Source organism: Pongo pygmaeus, chromosome 2 (genome assembly GCF_028885625.2).
Source record: "Pongo pygmaeus isolate AG05252 chromosome 2, NHGRI_mPonPyg2-v2.0_pri, whole genome shotgun sequence".
In the NCBI taxonomy this organism is placed as follows: domain Eukaryota; kingdom Metazoa; phylum Chordata; class Mammalia; order Primates; family Hominidae; genus Pongo; species Pongo pygmaeus.
The window spans coordinates 206,637,756-206,661,135 of NC_085930.1; the positions used below are offsets into that span (position 1 = coordinate 206,637,756).

Consider the following 23,380-nt stretch of genomic DNA (forward strand, 5'->3'; position numbering starts at 1 on the left):
CCCACTCCAAAACAAAAAACAAAACACACAAAAAACCCGATCACTTTCACTGCTATTTAGACCTGGATATCAGAAGCCCTCCCAGAGCTGTCCCTAAGGAAGTAGACACCTCTGTCACTAGGCTTGCCAGGTCAGTCCTCCTGCCCAACCTATTCACATTGCTTCCTTCTAAATCCAGATCCTGGGGCCTCTGCCTGCACTCAAGCTGCAAGGCAGACTGGGAGGAGTATGAGTATCATGATTTCACCAAGAAGATGGAACTCTCATGTGGGAAATTATCAAAATATAAGATGCTATAGCCACAAGTGATAGTTGTCCACTAGTTACCATCTTAACATCAAACATTTTATATAAGATGCTTATGACCAATTACATTTATTTTCCCATCACCACCTCCTAATTATACTTACTGAACGGGCACATTTTTTGGGGGGACTGCTAGAAAGTCCATCCAGTTGTCCATGTTCACCCAGAAATCCCGTCACTTGGTCCAAGAAAGAAGATACATCTAACTGGTGCCATTCTACTAGCTTCTGACCTAAGGATTAAAAACCAAGATCTATAAATATAATATCTAGAATCCTTCTGAACATTCTCCAGGATCTATAAATACAATATCTAGAGTCCTTCTGAACATTCTCCAGGATCTATAAATATAAAATCTAGAATCCTTCTGAACATTCTCCAGGATTTATAAATATAATACCTAGAATCCTTCTGAACATTCTCATTAAGTATCTCTTTCAGCATATGCACAGATTAAAAACCAGGATCTATAAAGGTAATATCTAGAATCTTTCTGAACATTCTCATTATCTCTTTCAGCATATGCATAATTAAAGTGTACTGTAAAGACACATCCTCTCCACCAGCTTATGCTATATAGTGTCTTCATAACCTAGAAGTCACATCAGTTATACTCACCTAACAGATTCCCACCCATAATGATAGGGCAACTATCTTATCTGCTGCTATCACTTACTGCCATTTAGGAAGAAGAGATTCAGACAAAGCAATATCTATATAAAACACAATCAATTAATAAAACCAGCTCCACCCTCTGCTTCTCGGGTGGGATCACAACTAGTATCTGGGCAATCTTAATATTTTAATGATAAAAAAAACTTTTGTTTTGTTTTTTTTGAGACGGAGTCTCACTCTGTTGCCCAGGCTGGAGTGCAGTGACGCGATCTCGGCTCACTGCAACCTCCACCTCCCAGGTTCAGGCCATTCTCCTGCCTCAGCCTCCCAAGCAGCTGGGACTACAGGCGCCTGCCACCACGCCCGGCTAATTTTTTTTGTATTTTTAGTAGAGATGGGGTTTCACCATGTTAGCCAGGATGGTCTGGATCGCCTGACCTCGTGATCTGCCCACCTCGGCCTCCCAAAGTGCTGGGATTACAGGCATGAGCCACCACGCCCAGCTGATAAAAAAACTTTTAAAAATCCCTTAAAAAAGGTAAGATGAACATATCAGTTATTCTCCAAAACAACAGAACTGCACAAACATAAAACACTACCATCTCCCAATGTTGCCAGAAAAAGATGTTCTAAATACATACATCAATAGATGTTTAAATAATTATAAAGGGAAAAAAACAGGAAACCTTCACCTAAATTACTACAATTCTGAAAACAGATCCAGTCAAATATTAAAGATCAATCATTTAGGTAACTGAAAGACAAGTAATAGGTTAAAAGCTGTGTGCTGATATAAATCTTACCTGTCCGTGGGTCCAATATGGAAACATAGGGGAAATCCCCTAACTTATAAAACTGTATGTATCTCTGACCTTCCTCACTGTCATGATAAACCTGTTAAATCATTGATATAAAAAAAAAAGTCAGCCTCTAAGAAAAGAACCAACTATAACCTTGTTATATACCAACATCAATTAGCTCTCCAAATGTACCTCTGCCATATGTACCTCTGCCATATGTATTAAGATCTCACTCCTACACTAAAAAGAAAATGAAGGTCATCTGGTTTGAACTCCTTCAACTTCCCACTTTCAGCACTCTCTGGAAATTTACCATAAACATATTGACCCATTCCTCCTCCTTTCCCAGTTCAGATGAGGTATTATTCTTCCTGCTCAAGTTATCTGTCAACCTATGTCATTTGTAACTCTCAACCATATACATCTTAATAAATTACAATATATTAAGATTATGGGCCGGGCATGGTGACTCACGCCTGTAATCCCAGTACTTTGGGAGGCCGAGGCGAGTGGATCACAAGGTCAGGAGATTGAGACCATCCTGGCCAACATGGTGAAACCCTGTCTCTACTAAAATACAAAAAATTAGCTGGGCATGGTGGTGCGCACCTGTAGTCCCAGCTACTCGGGAGACTGAGGCAAGGGAATCGCTTGAACCCAGGAGGCAGAGACTGCAGTGAGCTGATGAGATCGTGCCACTGCACTCCTGCCCAGCAACAATGCAAGACTTGTCTCCAACCAAAAAAAAAAAAAAAAAAAAAGATTATGGCTCCGCATGGTGGCTCGCACCTATAACCCTAGCACTTTGTGGGGCAGAGGCAGAGGACAGCGGACAGCTTGAGGCCAGGAGTTTGAGACCAGCCTGGGCATCTCTACGAGAAGTTTTTTTTGTTTGTTTGCTTTTAAATTAGCCAGGTTTAATGGTGTGCACCTATAGTCCCAGCAACTCAGGAGACTGAGGCGGGAAGATCCCTTGAGCCTATAGGGGTTAGAGCCTGCACTGAGCTATGACTGCACCACTGTGTTCCAGCCTGGGTGACAGAGCAAGATCCTGTCTATTTATTAAAAAAAAAAAAAAAAAAAGAAAAAAAGAAAAGAAAGAAAGAAAAAAAGATTATAAGCTCAAGAGTCCAGCACAGTGCTAAGCAAAGAGCTGCTCGATCAATATTTGTTGAATAAAATACGAGGAATTTTACCATTAAAGTTACATTAAATTTAGGGGCCTGTAACATATAAACAGGCAAATTAATAACATTAATAGCATATCTTACAGTAGGGGAAAAATTAAGCTCCTTCATAAGTTTTTATTTTCTATAACTTTCCACAAAATAAAAAATAAAAAAATCGAGCCGGCATGGTGATTCATGCCTGTAATCCCAGCACTTTGGGAAGCCAAGGGAAGCAGATGGCTTGGGCCCAGGAGTTCGAGACGAGCCTGGGCAATATGGCAGGACCCCATCTCTACAAAAAATAAAAAATAAAAATTATATGGGCATGGTGGTGCATGTTTGTGGTCCCAACTACTCAAGAAACTGAGGTGGAAGGATCATTTGAGCCCAGGAGGTCAAGGCTGAGCCATGTTCATGCCACTGCACTGCAGCCTGGGTGACAGAGCAAAACCCTGTCTCACAGTGGGGGAAAAATGATACAACGTCTGTAACCTTATCTTATTAGCTAGGAAGACTGAAGTTACATGTCTAAGAACACAGAGTTAAAAAGTATCAAACTCAAGCTAAAACCTAAGTCTTAGCCAAATGCTTCCAATTACCTCAAGATCTTCTATACCTGCACTGTCTAATACAGCAACCACTACCCACAAGTGGCTACTGAAGCACCTGAAATCTGGCTACTCCAGATGGAGAAGGGTCAGTATAAAATACAAATCATATCTTGAAGACTCAACACCAAATAAATGCAGATCATCTCATTATTTTTGTATTAGTTATACAGATATATTGATTTAACCAAATACGTTATTAAAGTTAATTTCATCTATTTTGATTAATCTTTTTTAATGTGGCTACTGGAAAAATTTAAATTATGTGTATAGCTTACAATATATTTCTACTGAACAGTACAGTTTGTTTGTTTTGTTTTGTTTGAGACGGAGTCTCGCTCTGTTGCTCAGGGTGGAGTGTAATGGTGCAATCTTGGCTCACTGCAATCTCCGCTACCCGGGTTCAAGTGATTCTCCTGCCTCAGCCTCCCGAGTAGCTGGGATTACAGATGCCCACTGCCACACCTGGCTAATTTTTTGTATTTTTAGGAGAGACAGGGTTTCACCATGTTGGCCAGGCTGGTCTCAAACTCCTGACCTCAGGTGATCCGCCGGCCTCAGCCTCCCAAAGTGCTGGGCCATAGGCGTGAGCTACTGCCCCCAGCCGGTTTTACCTTTTTTTAAATGTCTTAATTCATTATAACCCAATTCCTTTCCCTCAACATCTCACACTACAAAAGTAAAATTCTACAAAACTTCTGATTAACTCTCCTTCTCACCTGCCAGAAAATGAAATGTTCCCGGATAATATTCTTCACAGCTTCGTTGCTCCACACATCGCGGTTGAGGCACTGACATGCAAAGTCTTGAACATTTTGAATGTTTATCATCAGCCACTTATTTTGCATCTGGCCACACTCTTTGGCCTGCAAGAGTAAAGTTACACATTTGTTAGAAATAATTTCTACTTGGGGACAGATGTTTCTGTAGTTGTTCAGAGGTTGTTGTCTTTCACTAAAAATACTAAGTTTTTGCCAGATATGACATCTAGAGTTTTCAGCATTTATACCTTCTATGTGCATGTATAGCTATACTGTCCATTTCAAGCACTTCTCAAATTTAAATGAACTCATTTCTCTTTTATCCAGTTATTTGTTATAATGGCTGATTTTTTCTTTCTTTCTTTCTTTTTTTTTTTTTTTTTTGAGACAGAGTCTAACTCTATTGCCCAGGCTAGAGTGCAGTGGGGCAGTCTTGGCTCACTGCAACCTCCACCTCCTGAGTTCAAGTGATTCTCCTGCCGCAGCCTCCCAAGTAGTTGGGATTAAAGGCGCGCCCCAACACACCTGGCTAATTTTTGTATTTTTAGTAGAGATGGGGTATCAACATGTTGGCCAGGCTGGTCTCGAACTTCTGACCTCAAATGACCCGTCCACCTTGGCCTCCCAAAGTGCTGGAATTAGAGGTGTGACTCATCATGACCGGTAATGGCTGAATTTTTAATGTATGTTTAAACATCTTTACCTGAAAAGGATTCAACAAACTTAAGATCAACAAGTCACATAATTTTATTCTCTTGCAACCTCCATCAACAATTTTTTTTTTGAGACGAGTTTCGCTCTTGTTGCCTAAGTTGGAGCACAATGGCACAATGGCACGATCTCGGCTCACTACAACCTCCACCTACTAAGTTCAAGTGATTCTTCTGCCTTAGCCTACCGAGTAGCTGGGATTACAGGTATGTGCCACCATGCCTGACTAATTTTTTATACATTTTTAGTAGACAGACGGGGTTTCACCATGTTGGCCAGGCTGGTCTCGAACTCCTGACCTCAGGTGAGGCACCCATCTCAGCCTTCCAAAGTGCTGGGATTATAGGCATACGGCACCGCACCCAGCCAATTATACTTCTTTTTAATGAATGCAATTGGTGTGTATATTTTACTTTGTTTTCTTCAACATCATTTCTGGAACATTTGTAAACATCATATTAATCTCAGTTATTAGGCATATATACTATTTTGGAGAATCACCCTAAACATTTTAGTAAAAACTGCTGAGTTTTTTCTCTTAAGAGTTGTCTTCCTAGGAGTAGATTTCAAAAATTGGGATTACAAGGTCAAAGTATGTTTGAGAATGATCCCCAAACAACTCTACGATTCATACAACAGATACCAATATATCAGTCGTTAGTGCGTACTTTTTGCCTGTCAGTCCCTTGTCAGCATAAAGACCCATGAAATGCTGCTGAGTGGAAAATAATGGCAGAAAAGCAAATGAGCAAATGCTGCCTCAAATCTTTGCCTAGGAAAGAACAGTGACACAAAACCATAGTTTTGGAATAAATTTATCCGAGAACAATATTCTTTTCCAAATCAGTGTGACATAGGAAAATCTTAAGAATCAATGAATTTGGTGTAATAACAATCCAAGAACATACTGGACATCATTTTGTGGGTACTGAAAAATGTGAGACTGAGAATCTCTTCTGTTTTAAGAAGGTTTACATCATCTCACAAATAGCTTTTTTTGTATGAATCCCCCAGAATAAATTATTTTCTTTTTTTGTTGTTTATATTTTTTGTAGAGACAGGGGTTTCACTATGTTGGCCAGGCTGGTTTGGAACACCTAGCCTCAAATGATCCTCCTGCCCTGGCCTCCAAAAGTCCTGGATTACAGGTGTCAGTCACCCCACTCAGCCCCAGAATAAATTATCTTCTAATATTTGCTTACTGATTCCATGGGTGAAAACCCAAGGTCTAAAAAGAAATATCCTTATATTGAGCCAGGAAGCTGCATTTAACTGGTCAAAGGCTTATTTTAAAATATACAAATATAATAATTCCTTGCTTATAGGAAGTAATATTTCCATTTACTTCCTTACAGGACAAAGATTTAAAAAATGAATGATAAATGAATAATTAAGCTGCTTTAACTACAGAAACAGTATTTGAAAACAAACGGAAAAATGACTATACATTCTAGAGATAGACTAGAGAGCACATATTCCCACAACAGGGTAAATTTACATAAGTCTGCCCCAAAAACAATGACAAGAAAAAAATGTACAAAACTGATAATGAATAAAAGTCCAGAGTTTAAAATGGAAGAGTCACTTTTTTTTTTTGCTTTTAAAAATTTGTTTACTCACATTCATTATCTCAGATTTATTCATTCAACAAATACTGAGAACCCATCATGTTTCACGTACAGTTATAGATATTAAAGTTATAGCAGTTCTAAAATATAAAAATCCTTGCCTTCATGAAGCTTCCAATGGAGGAGAAACCTGATACTAGCAAAAGAAACTTGGAAATGATACTAACCACATTGAAGATACTGTTAAAAAATTGTTACTGCTAAAAGGAAGGGTCCAAAGACAAAATTTTCAAACAAAACAACAATATTGGGAGGGAATAAGAAAGTCTTGAATAGGCCGGGTGCGGTGGCTCACACCTGTAATCCCAGCACTTTGGGAGGCCGAGGTGGGTGGATCACCTGAGGTCAGGAGTTCAAGACCAGCCTGGTCAACATGGTGAAACGCCATCTCTACTAAAAACACAAAATTAGCCAGGCATGGTGGTGGACGCCTGTAATCCCAGCTACTCAGGAGGCTGAGGCAGGAGAATTGCTTGAACCTGGGCGGCAGAGGTTGCAGTGAGCCAAGATCGTGCCATTGCACTCCAGCCTGTGCAACAGAGTGAGACTCTGCCAGAAAGAAAGAAAGAAGAAAAGAAAGAAAGGAAGGAAAGAAGGGAGGGAAGAAGGAAAGAAGGAAGGAAAGGAAGAAAAGGAAAGGAAAGGAAGAAAGAAGAGTCTTGAATAAGTCTAGAGATCTCATGTACAACATGAGGACTATACTTAATAATATCATATTATACATTGAAAATGTGCTGAGAGCAGATTATTAGGTGCTCTTACCACACACACACATACACACACACACATACATAAAAAGACAATCATGGAAGGTAAGGACAGGTTAATTTGCTTGACTGTAGTAATCATTTTACTATGTATATCCAATCTTCATTTTATACATCTTAAATATGTACTAGTCTGGAGCAGTGGCTCACACCTATAATCCCACTGCCTTGGGAGGCCAAGACAGGAGGATTGCTTAAGGCAAGGAGTTCAAGACCACCCTGGGCAACACAGCAAGACCCCATCTCTAAAAAGATTTAAAATAATTAAATCTGTGCAATTTAAAAAGAGAGAGTCTTAAAAATAATCTAAGTATACCAATTATGTGAGTCAAAGACTGGAGGTGAGAGTGGGCCATGAGAAAAATAATCTCCTCATGAAAGAAGATTATCATGGAAGAAGATTATTGGAATCCTTGGAACCTATTAGGTTGTTCTGAATCAACATTTCAAAGCCATTATAATGGAGACCCCAGAGTAAAACAGCGGGAGACTCACGTCTCTCCCAGTACCAGCCAGATCAGGAAGGCATGATAAAAAAGGATTTAGGCCTGGCATTGTGGCTCATGCCTGTAATCCCAGCACTTTGGGAAGCCGAGGTGGGCTGATCATTTGAGCTCAAGAGTTCAAGACCAGCCTGGCCAACACGGCGAAACCCCATCTCTACTGACAATACTAAAATTAGACGAGCGTGGTGGCGCATGCCTGTAATCCCATCTACTTGCGTAGCTGAGGTACAAGTATTGCTTGAATCTAGGAGGCAGAGGTTGCAGTGAGCTGGGATCATGCCACTGCACTCCAGCCTGGGCAACAGGGCAAGACTGCCTCAAAAAGAGAAAGAAAAAGAAAATGAAGGATTTGAACAAATTTAATATGTTTCAGTAAGTATATATGCATAAAGTCAAGAAGAAAATATATTAAAATACACACAGTACTTTTTTATGGAAATGGAAATTACAATTTTATTTTTCCTTGTTCGTTTTCTAAATTTCAATGATTTGTCTAATTTGAATAAAAGTAAATGTAAACAATATACAGTTTAATCAGAAAAATATTATATATTGCCAGGGGCAGTGGCTCTCGCCTGTAATCACAGCACTTTGGGAGGCCGAGGTGGGTGGATCACCTGAGGTCAGAAGTTCGAGACCAGCTTGACCAATATGGTGAAACCTCGTCTCTACTAAAATTAAAAAAATTAGCCAGGCGTGGTGGTGTGTGCCTATAGTCCCAGCTACTCCGGAGGGTGAGACAGGAGAATCACTTGAACCCAGGAGGCGGAGGTTGCAGTGAGCCGAGATCGTGCCACTGCACTCTGGCCTGGGCGACAGAGTGAGACTCTTGTCTCAAAAAAAAAAAAAAAAAAGAAAAGAAAAGGAGAAAAAATTAGTTACTAAGTAGGCTCTTCTTCACATTTTCGGCTACATATTTTCACTTGCATGTATACTAAATACTTTTGAAATTAACAAAATATTCTTAGTAATTAGAGCTAGGTGCATGTGTAATGGGATACCAATTTAAAATGTGGGTTTTTTTCCCCATGAAATAAGAAATATTGGCCGGGTCCAGTGGCTCACACTGGTAATCTCAGAACTCTGGGAGGCCAAGGCTGGTTGATCACTGGAGCTCAGGAGTTCAAGACCAACCTGGGCAACGTGGCAAAACCTCATCTCTACAAAAAATACAAAATTTAGCCAGGCATGGTGGCACATGCCCGTAATTCCAGCTACCTGGGGGACTAAGGTGGGCAGATCACTTGAACCCAGGAAGTTGGGGCTGCAGTGAGCCGAGATCGTGCCACTGCACTCCAGCCTGGGTAACAGAGTGAGACTGTCTCAAAAAAAAAGAAAGAAATATTACTGAAATTGTTCTGATTCTTCCTGCATAATATTCCTTCTGGCATAATCATGATTTCATGAAGGCTAATTAAACTGTTTTAGGCCCTGTGGACACACAACAGTCAAGAAAACGAAGTCCCTGTGTTCATACAGCTTACAGGATGGTGGGGAAAGAAGAAAACGTAGGAAACATTCCCTTGCCCAGGTCAGACCATTTGGCCTAAGTGCTTTGCTCACTCAGCTGGTTTTCTTGATTGTACCAGCTCTTTCCAACATCAGTATGCTCACACTGTATTTTCCCTCAGACCTCCCCATCGTTCGCATTCCCTCGCTTCACTAAGGTTTCTATTCATATCTCGTCCTTTCAGCAATCTTCCCTAATCTTCCTAATACAGTCCCTTCTCCTCACAATTATAAACATATGTGGAACCTACGAAATCAACCTGGCTTTCAATTTGGCTGTAAGAAGACACTGAATTTGGCAACATGGACACATCTACTTGCAAAGGACACTAGAAATTGCCAGATGCTTAACTCAATTCAGACCACACACATCAAATGGCCCTGAACAAAAAACAGCCCCCCTCTCTCCTTCCCTTATTGTATTTTATTCTCCCTTTTTTTTTCTTTTGAGACAGGGTCTCACTGTGTTGCTCAGGGTGGAGGGCAATGGCACCACCACAGCTCACTGCAGCCTCAACCTCCTGGGCTCAAGGAGCCCAGCCTCCTGAGTAGCTGGGACCACAGGTGTGCACCACCACGTCCAGCTAATGTTTTCGACTTTTTGTAGAGACAGGGTTCCACCATATTGCCCAGGCTGATCTCGAACTCCTGGGCTCAAGTGATCTACTCCCTTCAGCCTCCCACCAAAGTGCTGGGATTACAGGCATGAGCCACTGCGTCCAGCCACATTTTATTCTTTCTCCAAGCAACTACTGTAACTTGAAATGAATGTCACACTCTCTCTCCATCAAAGACAAATATATATATTATATTCACTGTTATTATATATATGTGTTTGTGGGTGTTTGTTTTACGTTATTTGTTTACAGTCTGTTTCTCCTACTAGATTATAAACGCTACAACGGCAAGGATTTTATAAAATTTACCACTATCTCCCTGTGGCAGAAACTGCTTATAGGTACCAAATAACCCATTCTCCCCTTGTCCCTCTTACTTATAGAACCTCCAATTTTTAACTAAGCATCTGGATTTCCTAGTGTCCCTTGCAAATGGATGTAGCCATGCTGCCAAGTTTTAGTAGATGGAATGTAGACACAAGTGCTGTATACAACTTCTAGGTTGTTCCTTTAATGGGAAATGTGTACCCTTATCAGCTCTTCCCTCTTCCATGCTGTTTATTTATTTTTTTTAAGTGAAAGCAAGTTTATTAAGAAAGTAAAGGAATAAAGTATGGCTATTCCATAGGCAGAGCAGCCCAAGGGCTGCTGGTTGCCAATTTTTATGTTTATTTCTTGCTTATATGCTAATCAAGGAGTGGATTACTTATGAGTTTTCCAGGAAAAGGTTGGGCAGTTCTGGGAACTGAGGGCTCCTCCTCCTTTTTAGACGATACAGGGCAACTTCCTGATGTTGCCATGGCATTTGTCAACTGCCATAGCGCTGGTGGGAGTGGAGCAGTGAGGACGACCCGGTCACTCTCATTGCCATGTTGGTTTTGGTGGATTTTAGCTGGCTGCTTTACTGCAACATGTTTCATCAGCAAGGTCTTCCTGACCAGCTTCTTGTGCTGACCTCCTATCTCATCCATGACTTAGAACGTCTAACCTTCTGGGAACGCAGCCCACTAGGTCTCAGCCTTATTTTACCGAGCCCCTATTCAAAATGGAGTTGCTCTGTTTTAAATGCTTCTGACATTTCCTCCCTCCCTTAATCCTAAGGGTCGTAGAGGAAGAAAGATTCAACTTCCGTAACTTCTTCATGCTTAATGGGGACGATGATATTCCTGCCTATTAGATCTCTTGCATTCAGAATAGACAGGACCTCAGTCTGAAAGCATCTGTATGGCAAGCGCCATTCCGAACTCTTGAGTCCCAACAGAAGGTGGTACCCTTCAGCCAACTGGTGCTCACAGATGATTTTCCTTTCGGTCGGGGGTATCTTCAGTATCATCCCTTCCGTGATTCGCCAGAAAGATGTTACTGGGCCCCACCACTTAACCAAAGTTAGCCTTTGGGTTGGGGGTTTCCTCAGTATTGTCCCTTCTGTGGTCGCCAGAATGTTACCAGAAAGGGTCCGGATCCAGATCCCAAGAGAGGGTTCTTGGATCTAGTGCAGGAAAGAATTCAGGGCGAGTCTATAGAGTAAAGTGAAAGCAGGTTTATTAAGAATGTGAAGGTCACGCCTGTAATCCCAGCACCTTGGGAGGCCAAGGCGGGCGGATCACGAGGTCAGGAGATCGAGACCATCCCGGCTAACACGGTGAAACCACGTCTATATTAAAAAATACAAAAAATCAGCCAGGCGTGGTGGTGGGCACCTGTGGTCCCAGCTACTCAGGAGGCTGAGGCAGGAGAATGGAGTGAACCTGGGAGGTGAAGCATGCAGTGAGCCTAGATAGCGCCACTGCAGTCCAGCCTGGGCGAAAGAGCGAGATTCCATCTCAAAAAAAAAGAATGTGAAGGAATGAAGAACAGCCACTCCATAGGCAGAGGAGCCTTCCATGCTGTTTAGTAAGCAAACATGGTGGTAAGCCAAGTTGACTCATGTAGACAAGGGCAAGCAAGACCTAGGGGATGGCAGAACAAGACAGAAAAAAATTCTCCAACTCTAATAACTTTACAGAGGTAATCATTCTAACAGCCTGGACTTCCATCTTGCTTAAGCTACTGTTTGTTTGTGGTGGGGTGTTCCAAGATGGCCAAATAGGAGCAGCTCCAGTCTGCAGCTCCCAGCATGATCAACGCAGAAGACGGATGATTTCTGCATTTGCAACTGAGGTACCTGGTTCATCTCACTGGGACTGGTTGGACAGCGGGTGCAGCCCACAGAGGGCGAGCTGAAGCAGGGCAGCGCGCCGCCTCACCTGGGAAGCGCAAGGGGTCAGGGAAATCATTTCCCTTTCCTAGCCAAGGGAAGCCGTGACAGACTACCTGGAAAAACGGGGCACTCCCACCCAAATACTGCACTTTTCCCAAGGTCTTAGCAACTGGCAGGCAAGGTGATTCTCTCTCGTGCCTGGCTTGGCAGGTCCCACACCCGTGGAGCCCTGCTCACTGCTAGCGCAGCACTCAGAGATTGATCTGTGAGGCGGCAGCCTGGCTGGGGGAGGAGCATCCACCATTGCTGAGGCTTGAATAGGTAAACAAAGCGACTGGGAAGCTTGAACTGGGCAGAGCCCACCACAGCTCAACAAGGCCTACTGCCCCTAAACTCCATCTCTGTGGGCAGGACATAGCTGAACAAAAGGCAGCAGACAACTTCTGCAGACTTAAACGTCCCTGTCTAACAGCTCTGAAGAGAGCAGTGGTTCTCCCAGCATGGTGTTTGAGCTCTGAGAACGGACAGATGGCCTCCTCAAGTGTGTCTCTGACTCCCATGTAGCCTAACTGGGAGACACCTCCCAGTAGTGGCCAACAGACACCTCATACAGGCGGCTGCCCCTCTGGGACGAAGCTTCCAGAGGAAGGCTCAGGCAGCAATATTTGCTGTTCTGCAGCTTCTGCTGGTGACACCCAAGCAAACAGGGTCTGGAGTGGAACTCCTGCAAACTCCAACAGACCTACAGCTGAGGGACCTGACTGTTAGAAGGAAAACTAACAAACAAAAAGGAATAGCATCTACATCAACAAAAAGGTCATCTACACCAAAATCCCAACTGTAGGTCACCAACATCAAAGACCAAAGGTAGATAAAACCACAAAGATGAGAAGCCAGAGCAGAAAAGATGAAAATTCTAAAAATCAGAGCGCCTATCTCCTCCAAAGGATCGCAGCTCCTTGCCAGCAATGGAACAAAGCTGGATGGAGAATGACTTTGAGAAGCTGACAGAAGTAGGCTTCAGAAGGTTGGTTATAAGTTCTCCGAGCTAAAGGAGGATGTTCGAACCCATCGCAAGGAAGCTAAACACCTTGAAAAAAGATTAGACGAATGGCTAACTAGAATAAACAGTGTAGAGAAGAACTTAAATGACCTGATGGAGTTGAAAACCATAGCACAAGAACTTCATGATGCTTGCATAAGCTTCAATAGCTGATTTGATCAAGTGGAAGAAAGGGTATCAGTGATTGAAGACCAAATTAATGAAATAAAGTGAGAAGACAAGGTTAGAGAAAAAAGAGTAAAAAGAAACAAACAAAGCCTCCAAGAAATATGAGACTATGTGAAAAGACCAAATCTACGTTTGATTGGTGTACCTGAAAGTGATAGGGAGAATGGAACAAAGTTGGAAAACACTCTTCAGGCCATTATCCAGGAGAACTTCCCCAACCTAGCAAGGCAGGCCAACATTCAAATTCAGGAAATACAGAGAACACCACAAAGATACGCCTCAAGAAAAGCAACCCCAAGACACATAACTGTCAGATTCACCAAGGTTAAAATGAAGGGAAAAGTGTTAAGGGCAGCCAGAGAGAAAGGTCGAGTTACCCACAAAGGGAAGCCCATCGGACTAACAGCAGATATCTCTGCAGAAACCCTACAAGCCAGAAGACTGGGGGCCAATATTCAACATTCTTAAAGAAAAGAATTTTCAACCCAGAATTTCATATCCAGCCAAACTAAGCTTCATAAGTGAAGGAGAAATAAAATCCTTTATAGACAAACAAATGCTGAGACATTTTGTCACCACCAGGCCTGCCTTACAAGAGCTCCTGAAGGAAGCACTAAACATGGAAAAAAACAAGTGGTGCCAGCTGCTGCAAAAACATGCCAAACTGTAAAGACTATCGATGCTAGGAAGAAACTGCATCAACTAACGGGCAAAATAACTAGCTAACATCATAATGACAGGATCAAATTCACACACAATATTAACCTTAAATGTAAATGGGCTAAATGCCCCAATTAAAAGACACAGACTGGCAAATTGGATAAAGAGTTAAGACCCATCGGTGTGCTGTATTCAGGAGACCCATCTCACATGCAAAGACGCACATAGGCTCAAAATAAAGGGATGGAGGAAGATCTACCAAGCAAATGGAAAGCAAAAAAAAAACGCAGGGGTTGGCCGGGCGCGGTGGCTCACGCCTGTAATCCCAGCACTTTGGGAGGCCAAGGCAGGTGGATCATGAGGTCAGGAGATGGAGACCATCCTGGCTAACACGGTGAAACCCCGTCTCTACTAAAAATACAAAAAATTAGCCGGGTGTGGTGGCTGGCACCTATAGTCCCAGCTACTCGGGAGGCTGAGGAGGGAGAATGGCATGAACCCAGGAGGCAGAGCTTGCAGTGAGTCCAGATCGCGCCACTGCACTCCAGCCTAGGCCATAAAGCGAGACTCCATCTCCAAAAAGAAAAAAACACAGGGGTTGCAATCCTAGTCTCTGATAAAACAGACTTTAAACCAACAAAAATCAAAAGAGACAAAGAAGGCCATTACATATTGGTAAAGGAGTCAATTCAACAAGAGGAGCTAACTATCCTAAATATATATGCACCCAATACAGGAGCACCCAGATTCAGAAAGCAAGTCCTTAGAGACCTACAAAGAAAAGACTTAGACTCCCACACAATAATAATGGGAGAATTTAACACCCCACTGTCAATATTAGACAGACCAATGAGACAGAAGGTTAACAAGGATATTCAGGACCTGAACTCAGCTCTGCAACAAGCAGACCTAATAGACATCTACAGAACTCTCCACCCCAGATCAACAGAATATACATTTCTTCTCAGCACCACATCACACTTATTCCAAAATTGACCACATAGTTGGAAGTAAAGCACTCCTCAGCAAATGTAAAAGAACAGAAATTATAACAAACTGTCTCTCAGACCACAGTGCAATCAAATTAGAACTCAGGATTAAGAAACTCATTCAAAACTGCACAACTACATGGAAACTGAACAACCTGCTCCTGAATGACTACTGGGCACATAACGAAATGAAGGCAGAACAATGATGTTCTTTGAAACCAGTGAGAACAAAGACACAACGTAACAGAATCTCTGGGACACACTTAAAGCAGTGTGTACAGGGAAATTCATAGCACTAAATGCCCACAAGATAAAGCAGGAAAGATCTAAAATTGACACCCTAACATTACAATTAAAAGAACTAGAGAAGCAAGAGCAAACACATTCAAAAGCTAGCAGAAGGCAAGAAATAACTAAGATCAGAGCAGAACTGAAGGAGATAGAGACATAAAAAACCCTTCAAAAAATCAATGAATCCAAGAGCTGGTTTTTTGAAAAGATCAACAAAATGGATAGACCACTACCAAGACTTAATAAAGAAGAAAAGAGAGAAGAATCAAATAGACGCAATAAAAAATGATCAAGGTGATATCACCACTGATCCCACAGAAATACAAACTACCATCAGAGAATACTATAAACACCTCTATGCAAATAAACTAGAAAATCTAGAAGAAATGGGTAAATTCCTGGACACTTACACCCTCCCAAGACTAAACCAGGAAGAAGGTGAATCTCTGAATAGACCAATAACAGGCTCTGAAATTGAGGCAATAATTAACAGCCTACAAACCAAAAAAAGTCCAGGACCAGACGGATTCACAGCCAAATTCTACCAGAGGTACAAAGAGGAGCTGGTACCATTCCTTCTGAAACTATTCCAATCAATAGAAAAAAAGGGAATCCTCCCTAACTCATTTTATGAGGCCAACATCATCCTGATACCAAAGCCTGGCAGAGACACAACAAAAAAGAAGAATTTTAGACCAATATCCCTGATGAACATCAATGCGAAAATCCTCAATAAAATACTGGCAAACCGAATCCAGCAGCACATCAAAAAGCTTATCCACCATGATCAAGTCGGCTTCATCCCTGGGATGCAAGGCTGGTTCAACATATGCAAATCAATAAACATAATCCATCATATAAACAGAACCAAAGACAAAAACCACATGATTATCTCAATAGATGCAGAAAAGACCTTCGACAAAATTGAACAGCCCTTCACGCTAAAAATTCTCAATAAACTAGGTATTGATGGAGCATATCTCAAAATAATGAGATTTTTATGGCAAACCCACAGCCAATATCATACTGAATGGGCAAAAACTGGAAGCACTCCCTTTGAAAACCGGCACAAGACAAGGATGCCCTCTCTCACCATTCCTATTCAACATAGTGTTGGAAGTTCTGGCCAGGGCAATCAGGCAAGAGAAATAAATAAAGGGTATTCAATTAGGAAATGAGGAAGTCAAATTGTCCCTGTTTGCAGATGACATGATTGTATATTTAGAAAACCCCATCATCTTAGCACAAAATCTCCTTAAGCTGATAAGCAACTTCAGCAAAGTCTTAGGATACAAAATCAATGTGCAAAAATCACAAGCATTCCTATACACCATTAACAGACAAAGAGCCAAATCATGAGTGAATTCCCATTCACAATTGCTACAAAGAGAATAAAATACCTAGAAATCCAACTTACAAGGGATATGAAGGACCTCTTTAAGGAGAACTACAAACCGCTGCTCAACGAAATAAAAGAGGACACAAACAAATGAAAGAATATTCCATGCTCATGGATAGGAAGAATCAATACCTGAAAATGGCCATATTGCCCAAAGTAATTTATAGATTCAATGCCAACCCCATCAAGCTACCAACGACTTTCTTCACAGAATTGGAAAAAACTACTTTAAAGTTCAAATGGAACCTAAAAAGAGCCCACGTCGCCAAGACAATCCTAAGCAAAAAGAACAAAGCTGGAGGCATCACGCTACCTGACTTCAAACTATACTACAAGGCTACAGTAACCAAAACAGCATTGTACTGGTACCAAAACAGATATACAGACCAATGGAACAGAACAGAGGCCTCAGAAATAACACCACACATCTACAACCATCTGATCTTTGACAAACCTGACAAAAACAAGAAATGGGGAAAGGATTCCCTATTTAATAAACGGTGCTGGGAAAACTGGCTAGCCATAGGTAGAAAGCTGAAACTGGATCCCTACCTTACACCTTATACAAAAATTAATTCAAGATGGATTAAAGACTTAAATGTTAGACCTAAAACCATAAAAACCCTAGAAGAAAACCTAGGCAATACCATTCAGGACACAGGCATGGGCAAAGACTTCCCAACTAAAACACCAATAGCAATGGCAACAAAAGCCAAAATTGACAAATGGGATCTAATTAAACTAAAGAGCTTCTGCATGGCAAAAGAAACTACCATCAGAGTGAACAGGCAACCTATAGAATGGGAAGAAATTTTTGCAATCTACCCATCTGACAAGAGGCTAATATCCAGAATCTACAAAGAACTCAAACAAATTTACAAGGAAAAAACAAACAACTCCATCACAAAGTGGGCAAAGGATATGAACAGACACTTCTCAAAAGAAGACATCTATGCAGCCAACAGACACATGAAAAAATGCTCATCATCACTGGTCATCAGAGAAATGCAAATCAAAACCACAATGAGATACCATCTCATGCCAGTTAGAATGGCAATCATTAAAAAGTCAGGAAACAACAGATGCTGGAGAGGATGTAGAGAAATAGGAACGCTTTTACACTGTTGGTGGGAGTGTAAATTAGTTCAACCATTGTGGAAGACAGTGTGGCGATTCCTCAAGGATCTAGAACTAGAATTACCATTTGACCCAGCAATCCTATTACTGGGTATATACCCAAAGGATTATAAATCATGCTACTATAAAGATACATGCACACGTATGTTTATTGCAGCACTATTCACAATAGCAAAGACTTGGAACCAACCCAAATGTCCATCAATGATAGACTGCATTAAGAAAATGTGGCACATATACACCATGGAATACTATGCAGCCATAAAAAAGGATGAGTTCATGTCCTTTGCAGGGACACGGATGAAGCTGGAAACCATCATTCTCAGCAAACTATCACAAGGACAGAAAATCAAACACCGCATGATCTCACTCATAGGTGGGTATTGAACAATGAGATCACTTGGATACAGGGCAGGGAACATCACACACTGGGGCCTGTCGGGGGCTGGGGGGCTAGAGGAGGGATAGCATTAGGAGAAATACCTAATGTAAATGAGTTGATGGGTGCAGCAAACCAACATGGCACATGTATACCTATGTATCAAACCTGCACGTTGTGCACATGTACCCTAGAACTTAAAGTATAATAAAATAAATAAATAAATAAATAAATAAGCTACTGTTTGTTTTTTTCCCAGTCTCTCTCACATGCAGTCTTGATCACCTAGAACTACGTCCTGCAACACAAGGCCTCAATGAATACGTACTGAGTGAACAAGTGAATTAATCAGTCTCTCTCATCTGGTTAGCGTGAGCCAGAAGGAATCCTTGAACATGACCTACCTCTAGCCTCTAACCTGCAAAACTGCGGCTCACATCTACATCTAACACGAGGAACAAACCTATGGGCCCTCCTTGGCCAGCCAAAGAGTATCCCTCTAAGTTTTAACATTTATCTTTCTAAACTTCAATGACTTAATTTTGCATGTTATCTCCCTTATTTTTATAAAACTAATACATGTATCATTAACCATAATGAAATACCTGCTTTTGGAAGGGAATGTTTATTTCATTTAAAGTCTTGCAGATGGTTAAGTATAATATTATCCGTGAAAAAAAAAATGGACTGCTGTAAACACAGGCCATGAAATACAAGGCAAAAAAGGTGCTATAACTTTAAATTTCAGGGGACAACATCAAAAGAGATTCGTATTTTCCCTTAATGAGCAAGCAGAAGAGTAACTGCTTTTTCACTCCAAAGTGACCAAACTAAATCAAGCTTAGTTACTGCATTACGTCCTAGAGCAACTCATAAGCTAATAAAAATAGAAAACACACCAAAACAAACTAAGATCCTTTTCTGCCTTTCATATTGCTGCTATTCTCTCTCTCAATGGCTGTAGTATCACCAGAATACTAGAAAGGATAGGCAGCTGCCATGTTGAGACCATGAGGGAAAGATGAAGAAAACTGAGGAGACATCTAACCTGACATCTTTGAGCTTATGAATGAACACTAATAATCTCTTCAACTCTAGGCTTATTACCGACAAAAATAAAGCATTGTTTGGTCAACTTATCATCATTTGGGTTTTCTGTTACATGCAGCCAAACCATTTTCAAGGTTTTCTGATTCAGAAAATTGAAACCGGAGAGCACGCTGATATGGTTTGGAAATTTGTCCCCTCCAAATCTCACACTGAAATGCAATCCCCAGTGTTGAGGGTGGGGCCTTGTAGGTGGTGTTTGGGTCATGGGGGCAGACCCCTGGTGAATGGCTTGACCCCTTGCTCCTCGCACCATGTGCTACACCGGCTTCCCCTTTGCCTTCTGCCATGACTGCAAGCTTCCTGAGGCCTCACCAGAAGCAGATGTCAGCATCATGCTTTCTATACAGCCTGTAGAAACAAGTCAAAACATATCTTTTTCTTTATAAATTGCCCAGTCTCGGGGATTCCTTTCTAGCAATGCAAGCAAACTAACACACAAGCTTACATTGAAATTCCTTCTCCTAAATATTTCATGTATGACAGTGTAAAAGTATATCAAAGGACACATTTTAAAAAAAATAATCATAACACGTTCAAATATGCAGCTGATATACATTGGTTGTTTATTTTAAGAAATGGGGTCTCAGCTCATGACTGTAATCCTAGCACTTTGGGAACCAAGGCAGAAGGATCACTTGACACCAGGAATTTGAGACCAGCCTGGGGAACACAGCAAGACCCCCTCTCCACAAAATATTTTTAAAATTGGCCAGGTGTGGTAGTGGGTGTCTGTAGCCCTACTTATTTGGGAGGTTGAGACCAGGGGATCAATTGAGACCATGAGTTGGAGGCTGCAGTGAGCCATGATTTTGCCACTGCACTCCATCCCAGGTGACAGAATGAGAACCTGTCTCAAAAAAAAAGAGAAAGAAAATGGAAAGATAGGGTCTCACTATGTTGCCCAGGCTGGAGTGCAGTGGTTTTCATAGGCATGATCATCACACACTACAGCCTCAAACTCCTGAACTCAAGGGATCCTCCCACCTCAGCCTCCCAAGTAGTAGTTAGTTTGGGGCACCTGTCGGGTTTGATACACATCATTCTTGCAGTTATTCTTTGGCCTACAGGGTCCTAACAGGTAAGACTTAACTGAAGGCCAGGTGCGGTGGTTCACGCCTGTAATCCCAGCACTGTGGGAGGCTGAGATGGGCGGATCACGAGGTCAGGAGCTTGAGACCAGCCTGGCCAATATGGTGAAACCCCGTCTCTACTAAAAATACAAAAAATTAGCCAGGCGTGCTGGTGTGCACCTGTTTTCCCAGCTACTCAGGAGGCTGAGGCAGGAGAATTACTTGAACCTGGGAGGCGGAGGTTGCAGTGAGCTGAGATTGTGCCACTGCACTCCAGCGAGACTCCATCTCAAGGAAAAAAAAAAAAGACTCAACTGAAATGTAACTGATTTACATCTATGGAAATGCTATTGTAATTCAAAAGAGCATTAACATGTTAATCAACACGAAAAGGCAAGCTGTTTGAACACCTCAACAGAAGAGTATCTAAAATCTTTACTAAACTCCTTCATTTAACATATAATGTGTTCCTCCTAATGCAAGAGAATGGGTCCCAAGGATTATTAAAAAGAATGATCTTTCCTCTGCCCTAAGTAAGTCTACAAGTTAGCAGACAACCAAGTAAACATACTCTGCAAAGTTTTTGTTTGGGTTTAGTCATGATAAAACCAAGAAGAACTGAGGGTGAATGTGTTCTCCAATTAGAGATATTCTTTTCAAACACACTAGGATCCGCACAGAAATATAGACAAAAGACACCTATCAACAATTTACAAATGGCTAACAAACCACACACACTATTCTCAGTAGTAGTCAAAGATATATGAACAAGTGAGATATTTTAAAAAGCTATCAAAATGGCAAAGATTCTAAAATGACACCGCACAAGGCTAATAAAAGGATTTCATCAAACAATCTCATATACTGCTGGTAGAAATATATTTCATATATTGCTGGTAGGAATGTATTTCATATATTGCTGGTAGAAATATAAATCAATGTAACCTTTAAGCATATCATGTAGATATACTTATTATAATGCCAATTCCCTATACACTGACAATGGTTTTTTGTTCTTATAAAAATAAAAAATGTCACTGAAGGCCAGGTGCAGTGGCTCACACCTATAATCCAAGCAGTATGGGAGGCCGAGGCAAGAGGATTGCTTGAAGCTAGGCATTCGAGACCAGCCTGGGCAACACAGTGAGACCCTGTCTCTACCAAAAAAAAATGTTTAATTAGCTGAGTCTGGTGGCACATGCCTGTAGCCCTAGCTACTCAGGAGGCTGAGGTGGGAGGATCCCTTGAGCCCAAGAGTTCAAGGCTGCAGTGAGCTATGATTGTGTCACTGCAGTCCAGCCTGGATGACAGAGTGAGACCCTGCCTCTAAAACAAGTAATTTTTTTAAAAAGGCATTGAAAATGCAAAAGCATTCATAGTTAAGGCACTGACTCTCCAACAACTTACTGTTTCAAAGCTGCCTTTATGCATCAAATCAATGGGTGGCCGGAATAGATCTGCAAGGGTAGTTAATTTCTTATCGATAGCTCCTCCATTTCTTAATTCTTGTTCTTGCCGAACTATAATACAGAAGGATGAAAAAGTTTCAGTTAGCCATAATTGTGAATCACACTAAAAAAAAAAAAAAAAAAAAAACAACTTCTGTCAATTGAAGGAATTGCTGTCAATATGCTTGACCTCAAATACAAAGATCTAATGTTGACTCTGAAAAAAAAAATGCAAAGGGAGATAACAGGAATCTTAAGACTTGGTGGTATTCCCTATCCCAAGGATACAAAGAAAATTAACTGAAAATATTCACATAATCAAAGTAACTTCTTCACATATTCAGAAACTAACTGTAACATGGGAGAGGTTGAGTGTGGTGGCTCATGTCTGTAATTCTAGCACTTTGGATGGCCGAGGTCAGCAGATCACCTGAGGTCAGGAGTTTGAGATCAGCCTGGCCAAGATGGTGAAACCCCGTTTCAACTAAAAATACAAAAAAAAAAAAAAAAAAAGCCGGGCATGGGCATGGTGGAGCATGCCTGTAATCCCAGCTACTCAGGAGGCTGAGGCAGGAGAATAGCCTGAACCCTGAAGGCAGAGGTTGCAGTGAGCAGAGATCGCACCACTGCACTCCAGCCTGGGCAACAGAGTGAGACTCCATCTCAAAAAAAAAAAAAAAATTAGCCAGGTGTAGTGGCGCATGCCTGTAGTCCCAGCACTATGGGAGGCTGAGATGTGCGGATCACCTGAGGTCAGGAGTTCAACGCCAGCCTGGGCAACATGGTGAAACCTCATCTCTACTAAAAATACAAAAATTAGCCGGGTGTGGTGGCACAAGCCTGTAGTCCCAGCGATACTCGGGAGGCTGAGGCAGGAGAATCGTTTGAACCTGGGAGGTGAAGGTTGCAGTAAGCTGAGATCACGCCACTGCACTCCAGCCTGGGTGACAGAGCAAGACTCCATCTCAAAAATAAATAGTAATAATAAAAAAAGATTATGACAGTAGAGATGATGACCCTGTTGTCACCTTCCACTGGAAGGACACAAGATTCCCTAGATGACTTGAGTCAGTTTAGGTTCCCCATCAATTCTCTCCAAAGTTACAAGACCTATCTGTGCCTCAATGAACTCATTATAAATAAACTACAAAATCAAGCATGGTCCAAAGGTTTCTCATATATCCTCTTAACATAACTGTCCTTTCTTTAGGATTCCATTGCTACATCAATACTAAATCCTCTAAAAGTATAAGACCAAGATTCTCATTCTAACTTATTACACAAAAATATTTCAAATAACTGTAGCCAAACTATTAATAGTGGCTGCTTTGGGTGGCGTGGTTTTTCCTATTTTTCAATCTCTTACAATAACCATTTTCATTATGTATTCCTTTCATTGACAGAAATCAGGATCCTGAGGGACATCAGTTTATTTTATTATAGTAAGCATTTTAAGTGTGTATTCACAA

General features: G+C 41.4%; 1 protein-coding gene across 1 annotated transcript in view; it reads right to left on the reverse strand.

Moving 5' to 3' along the window:
* Nucleotides 1-23,380, reverse strand: part of UBXN7 (UBX domain protein 7) — an 83,129-nt gene that overhangs the window by 19,925 nt on the left and 39,824 nt on the right. The window contains exons 5-8 of the mRNA XM_054480498.1: nucleotides 21,871-21,983; nucleotides 4,218-4,364; nucleotides 1,725-1,815; nucleotides 411-538 (exon numbers count right to left, since the gene is read on the reverse strand). Of these exons, the coding sequence (XP_054336473.1) occupies nucleotides 411-538; nucleotides 1,725-1,815; nucleotides 4,218-4,364; nucleotides 21,871-21,983 (479 nt within the window). The remainder of the gene's footprint in view (nucleotides 1-410; nucleotides 539-1,724; nucleotides 1,816-4,217; nucleotides 4,365-21,870; nucleotides 21,984-23,380) is intronic.